Raw genomic sequence first — 6,928 nt, 5'->3', positions numbered from 1 at the left:
ACAAATCCAACCGAATCAAAGTAATTAAATTTTTAAGAATTAAAATCAAATCATGTCCACTACTCACCCTATGATAAAAGAAATATAAGAGCAAAGAAGCTTAGCAAGGAAGAAGAGGATAAGGCAAAGAAAGTGACCAACAAGTAGTTACCAACTGTAAATAAAGGAAAGAGAAATAAGAGGGATCCAGGGGATCAACTGGTCCTACAAACCTCTGAACCAGCAAATAGGAGTGGAGGAGATTCACACAACGCTCTTCCACTGTCCACTCTGATTGCAGGAAAGACTGTGACACCCACAGAGAAAGAGCAAGAAAAATAGAAACTTTTTTGGATTGGAATAAGCCTACTGTAATATTAGATACTATATACAGCCAGAGAGAAAAATAGAAACTTTATTTAGATTGGAATAAGCCCACTGTAATATTAGATACTATATATACATATATATATGTATTTATATATTTGGGTGCTGTACTGTCTCAGTGTGTAGATCTTGTTTAATAGCTAAGGATAATAATAATTTTACTATTAAAAGATTGGGTACAGTGTGTGTGAGAAAAAAAAATTAGAGCAAAGAGCAGGGGGCTGGGCTGGGGCGGTTGGAGAGGGAAGGAAAAAAAAAGCTTCCTAAAAGAATGAGAGTCTGGGCTATCAGAAGCATAGCCATACTAGTACTTCTTCAACTGCTTCTGCTGCTTCCATCAGGTTCCACATTCAGTCACTTTCACACCAACCAACATCATGGGCAACTGTGGCACTAGAGAGGAATCTGCTGTTGTCTCCAATGCTCAAGGTCTGTCCAGATCTGGGGCTTTTCCCCCAATTTATGTACCTCAATCTGACTAGTGGAAAAGAAATTTATGCTTTTTTTTGAGTTTTTGTGATGTGGGTTTTTCAAAATGTGTTGAATTGAATTATGGGTTTGATTTGGATTTTTACAAAAATATTTTTGATTTATGAGATTCTTGGTGGGCAGTTCAACAGCAGCTCAACCATATGTTATCTTCATCCTCTGTGGGTGTTAGAAATGGTGTCTCTGAGAAGAAGCATAGTCGGTCTGTATCAGATCTGAGTGATCCTTCTTCTACCCCGCGAAAGTTTGAGGATTCTAGGAAGAATGCTGTTCTTTATACCCATGTTATTGCCTTTACTTTATATGAACTCGAGACTATAACTAAGAGCTTCCGCTCTGATTACATTCTGGGCGAAGGTGGATTTGGGACTGTTTATAAAGGCTACATTGATGAGAATGTCAGGGTTGGACTCAAATCTCTCCCTGTTGCTGTCAAGGTTCTCAACAAGGAGGGCTATCAGGGCCACCGTGAATGGCTTGTATGTGCTTCCTTCTTCTTTTCACTATTTCTTTTATTTTATTTTTTGGTTCAATAATACTCTCTTCACCTGACTTCATGAATTGGGATTTTATTCCAGACGGAAGTCAACTTTCTGGGACAGCTTAGGCATCCTAATCTGGTGAAGTTGATTGGATACTGTTGCGAGGATGATCATAGATTACTTGTTTACGAGTTTATGTTCCGAGGAAGTCTTGAAAATCACCTCTTTCGAAGTATGAATTTTTTTTGCCTTTCATCCCTCTTTGTAATCTTTGCTGTGCTTTTCTCAGTTACTGTTCTTTATTGCTACTCCTCATCTTCATCATCCCTTCTCTTAATTTTTGATAAAATATGCATTTATAGGTTTATAACAAAATGTTGTGTAGAATTTTCCTCCTTCTAACATTAGATTAAAGCATAGACTTCTTAAGGTTGAAAATTGGGACCTTTGCATTTGCATCATTGCTTTGACATTGTGTGGCAATAATTTTGAACAAAACTTCATGCAATGATAAACATTACTGTGTAATGATTTTGGTCTGCTTTTGTAACGAACAAGGTATCTTGCTTCTCTCACCATCATGTATTTTAGTTCATAAAGATGAGTACTTTTCTTTTTCTTTGCTCATGATTTTATCTTTCTGCCAAGTGCATGATATGCTTTTAGCTTTTGGTGCTCTGCTAATATAATACAACAGTTATTTAAAATAGCCTCACAAACTCAACTTCTTTTTTTATTATATTTTAGTCTGAGATGGTGCAACAAATTTCTAATTTGACCTCAGTAAGTTCAGGTTGTCTAAAAAAACTCAGTTTTCTTTGTGTTGTAACTCTCATGGATTCAAATTTGTTTGAGGACTATGATACCAATCATATTATCTCTCTTTTCTTGAGCTCCATCTCTTCCGCTTGTTGTTAACCTTTATCGTTGGTTCTTTTGCAACCTTTTATACATTTGTTTCTTTTGTCCCCTTTACAGATTTCTCTGTTTAGCAATCAATCTGTAGGAGATATACATGTCAAAGCCACCTTTTTTTTTTTGGGTCTTATTCTCCTCTCTCTGCAACAACTAGCTTCTTATGTAATGAAATTGTGTGAAAACAAGTGTCCTACCTTTTATAGCAACCACTGAAGAGGTTCACTTTCACATGAGACCATTCTCAATTTTTTCCTGTTGAAAATATTGATTAGTGCACTGCTGAACGAATATGCTAGTCTGATTAAAGAACAAAAAGCTGAAATGAGAGACAAATAAAATAATGTTAACAAAAAGAGAGCCATGGTAGATTCATCGAAGTCAAAGGGCTCACTTAGATATTTAAGGCATACACTCTGGTGAACACTTTGTTTTATGTGGATAAGGAGTTCTCTGTCACCAACTTCCTTTTATCACTGTTCACAACTTCCCATTGTATTCCTACTAGCTACTGTATGATAAAATGAATAGGTTTTTTTACTATTCTCTTAAAGATTATATTGTCAATAATTGCATGTGAGAATTCTAAAGTCAATGTCACCACTTGGATTTACCAGGAAAAGTTCTATGACAGCAAAAAAACTCAATTATCCTTGCCTATTTACCAAGCTATCTTCTAGGAAGAAGATGAATTGCACTTTGAAAATCATCTATTGCAGTGATGGATGGGTTATTCATGTTAATCTAATGATGCGACATGGTGATATGATATACATGCTCTATGCAATTTTTGATAATTTGTTGGTACTCTGGTGGCAATCAAAGTTTATTGTTTAATTCAAATGAGAAAGTTATCTAAGTGTATGCTATAATACACAATATCTGTAATGTTAGTGTTTTTGTCAACTTCAATTCATATGGCATTTTATGCGGGTTTCAGAAGCGACTGTTCCATTGTCTTGGGCCACAAGACTGATGATTGCTCTGGGAGCTGCCAAAGGGCTTGCTTTCCTTCACAATGCTGAAAGGCCTGTTATATATCGGGACTTCAAAACCTCTAATATACTATTGGACTCTGTAAGTGGTTTCTTATAATTTCACATGTGAGAATTTTATATTCGTTTCTTGGCGAAGGAATAGGTCTTTACTGACACTAGTTCCCTATGTATCCACATCCACAGGATTATACAGCCAAGCTATCTGATTTTGGGCTCGCAAAAGCTGGGCCACAAGGTGATGAGACCCATGTATCAACTCGAGTGATGGGTACTTATGGTTATGCAGCCCCTGAATATGTGATGACTGGTAGGTCCTCTGCTATCTTTAAAATGCTCGACTTTATTAGCCTCAGCCTATAGTTTTACAAGAAGATAATGATAGCTTTTCATTGAAGACTTGACTAATTGGTGATTATTTGGATGTGTTCCGTATATAGTTGGGGAAATGGCTGTAGTTCTAAAAGTTGCCCTAAAAGGAATTGGAATTTGTGTTGCACATTGTTTGATACAAGTGCCAGTTGAGAAGTCAGCAGTTTCTTTCTTCATCCTCTGAAAAGCTATGGACTTGATTTCAGTTTTTGTATATTAAAATGGAACTGGGAACTTTGAAAAATTATGCTTCTAATGAAAGAAACACAATCAATTATCAAACATGCAACAACGTAATTTGGCCAAGTTTAACCACAATTTATCAATGCTCACTGCTCCAAAATGTTTGGTGAATGCTCAAATCCCAGATTGTGATGCCAATAGTAGCAAATGCATGCAGAGGGTAGTATTATAATAATAATTTTGAGAGCAGACCCAGGGTAGAGCTAAGGATAACAATGGTTTCAGGCCTTGGCTTATTTCATTAGTGGACGAAGGTGGAAACTAGTATATGCCTAGCAGAGAATGCTGTGGAGGAAAGTCAATGGTCTACTCCTATTCTATGCGGGATCCTATGTTGGGTTAATTAAGGATAACAGATCTTTAAGCCTTGTCGCCTTGGCTTATTTACTAGTTGTTGAAGGTGGAGAACTAGTTATTTATATATAGCAGATAACGGTTGGAGGGACAGCCAATGGTCTTCTTCTATTATTTGCAGGAACCAGTCTTCTATTGCCATTCACAACTCCAGTGACTTTTCAATGTTGACAAGTGATGTGAACTTGCCCTATTAGCGAATTCTTCCTTCCTCTGTTATTTGATATTATGAAATAAATGCTTGCATGATCTGCATATTATCTCTTGTATGGTTTCATTATTGAAGATCCATTACATCTGTGTATTTTATGCGTCTAATTCCCATGATCATTATTTTACATTGTTCTGGTAATGTCTGTATATAACTAAGTAATCATGCAATTTAATGTCACTTTTCTGAATTAATTTATTTGATATGCAGGTCACTTGACCGCAAGGAGTGATGTATACAGCTTTGGCGTTGTTCTTCTTGAGCTATTAACAGGAAGGAAATCTGTGGACAAGACAAGGCCCAGCAAAGAGCAAAGCTTGGTAGATTGGGCCCGTCCAAAATTGAATGATAAGAGAAAAATGCTGCAAATAATTGATCCTAGATTGGAGAACCAGTATTCTGTAAGGGCAGCACAGAAAGCCTGCAGCTTAGCATACTATTGTTTGAGCCAGAATCCAAAGGCAAGGCCCTTGATGAGTGATGTAGTTGAAACTTTGGAACCTCTACAGTGCAGTAATGATGGTGCTAATGAAATCTCATCAACCCCAAACCTAGCAGGCGGTACCGGTGCATTTGCAATGGGGGGAGTCCCTGATTATCGAATGCGTCGTAGATTTACCAACAATGTCGGTCCTGGTTCAAGTTGTAGGTCACCTAATCCTAATTGCTCCCCGGGGGGTCCTGCAGCTTGTAGGGTTAGATGAGCAACGATACCTCTATGTATTTGGTGTGCTTTTTCTCTCCCAACTGTCTTTGGGAATGACAAATCTGATTGTTAAACCATGAGTGCATTTGCTTCTTGGTACTCCCTGTACATTCTGTCTCTTGATCCCCAGCTGTTAATCGTTGCTGTCTGACTTTGTGCTTGTATTACTTTGCTAGTGAAGTTTTCTTTCAGCAATGGAAATTGCCAAATGAAACTAGCTTTTATTGTCCCAAATGAAAATGACCAAAGCAGAAATAGAAACACTTTTTCTTGTCCAGGAAATGGCCTGCATATTATCTGCTACTCTTTACTGACAGTAAGGTATGCAGGCTGAAAATATTCTTAGAAACTGCAATCCCATTTAACAACAATGAATCCATGGCTTGTGGGTTGCCTGATTTTGTGCTTGTTGGTTTTAAAAGTAGGCCTCTTATGCCAATTTCTTAATTTTGTTCTGGAGTTTTCAAGGATGATGCAAGCCTCTGCTTGCCTCGGTTTCAGTGTATCCATTTCGCTGGTCGCACAGTGGCTCCAGAGTCCAGCCTTTTTGGGACTTCTGAACATCTGAATTGGCCCAATGCCAACTACTCTGTTCATCCAATCAGAGATTTCTCCAGCTAATACAAGATAATATTTCATTTGCTTTTTATATAATTGGCCCGTCCTCGTCCTTGATATTGTCTCCATCGGTGGTTTAGCTTGATTCCATAACAGCAAAAAATATCCATTGATTGACTCTGCACCACACAAATTTTATTCTCTTTTCACTTCTTTCTCTGTCTGTGTCCATGTGCGCATGAGCTTGTGCATGTGTATTCCTTTCAAAGTGTGCAAGTTGGGATCAATCACACCATGAAACTAGTGGTATTATTACTTGTTTTTCATTTGATCATTAGCACTCCTGGTAAGTTGAATTCTGAGCAAGACCTTCATCTCTATTGATCCCTCTTGTGGCTGCTTATGTTCTCAGTAAACCATGGTTACCTGCAGCTGAACTGTTGCCAGTACAAGCATTATCAACAGCAGCAGGGGAATTCCAGCCTGTGGAGCCGATTGGATACCGGTCAATTGAGGCGACGGCGCGGGGACGAAGGCTGGCACCCTTCCAGCTGTGCTTGTTGTGCAAGTGCTGTACTGCGGCTGCTTCCACTACCTGTGCCACTATGCCTTGCTGCTTTGGCATCGATTGCCAGCTGCCTAATAAGCCTTATGGGGTTTGTGCTTTTGTACCCAAAACTTGTAACTGTACCTCGTGTGCTTCCTAATGCTTCTTCTTCTTCTTCTTCTATTTTTTTTTTTCCATTTAAAGGATGCTTCACAATAGTAGATTCTCTGCCTTCACTTAAACTTGATAATTGATAGAGATATCATTTACTGCAAAAAGTAGACATCAATTTGATTGCTGTTTTTATTGATACCAACTGCAGAAAGTATATGAATCATCCAGACGTCTGAATCCTGGAAACTTTTGGGATATTAAAAAACAAAGATTGCTGGATGATGTTGTCTTTGATTCAGAATTCTGGGTTTTATAAATTTCTCCCTTCTTCCTCCTTTCTAGAATTGATAGAAAATTGGAACTTTAGAAATGGAAAAAAAAAAATAAAAATAAAACAAAGCCAGTGAAGACTATGATTTTGTTTCTGATTGTGTGTATGGAGGATCTTTCATTTCTCTTCTGTGAAAAACTAAATGATTAATATGTCTTGTGAGTTTTTGGATCAATTGATTTGAATTTCATGAATTGCTGTGATAACAAACATCAAACGCCTCTCTCTTTCTCTCTAAGCCAGAA

General features: G+C 37.7%; 1 protein-coding gene across 4 annotated transcripts; it reads left to right on the top strand.

The window, feature by feature from the left end:
- The first annotated feature begins 372 nt into the window (after positions 1 to 372).
- Positions 373 to 6,552, top strand: LOC110620778 (probable serine/threonine-protein kinase PBL8). Of its 4 annotated transcripts, none has more exons than XR_006351706.1 (7): positions 389 to 795; positions 979 to 1,334; positions 1,434 to 1,569; positions 3,193 to 3,329; positions 3,434 to 3,557; positions 4,638 to 5,997; positions 6,104 to 6,552. XR_006351706.1 is itself a non-coding variant. In XM_043959038.1 (6 exons), the coding sequence occupies exons 1-6, from the start codon at positions 744 to 746 to the stop codon at positions 5,129 to 5,131; spliced, it is 1,065 nt and encodes a 354-aa protein (XP_043814973.1). In that variant the 5' UTR covers positions 373 to 743; the 3' UTR covers positions 5,132 to 6,552. The 4 variants fall into 4 exon arrangements, 2 of the variants coding, with proteins under 2 accessions (XP_043814973.1, XP_021620331.1); XR_006351705.1 differs by having other exon boundaries at positions 4,638 to 6,037; positions 6,124 to 6,552; XM_043959038.1 differs by having other exon boundaries at positions 373 to 795; positions 1,213 to 1,334; positions 4,638 to 6,552.
- The last annotated feature ends 376 nt before the right edge of the window (positions 6,553 to 6,928 follow it).

This window comes from Manihot esculenta, chromosome 8 (assembly GCF_001659605.2).
Source record: "Manihot esculenta cultivar AM560-2 chromosome 8, M.esculenta_v8, whole genome shotgun sequence".
NCBI lineage: Eukaryota > Viridiplantae > Streptophyta > Magnoliopsida > Malpighiales > Euphorbiaceae > Manihot > Manihot esculenta.
Note: the sequence above shows the minus strand (reverse complement) of the source record. Positions and strands in the feature narration are given on the sequence as shown.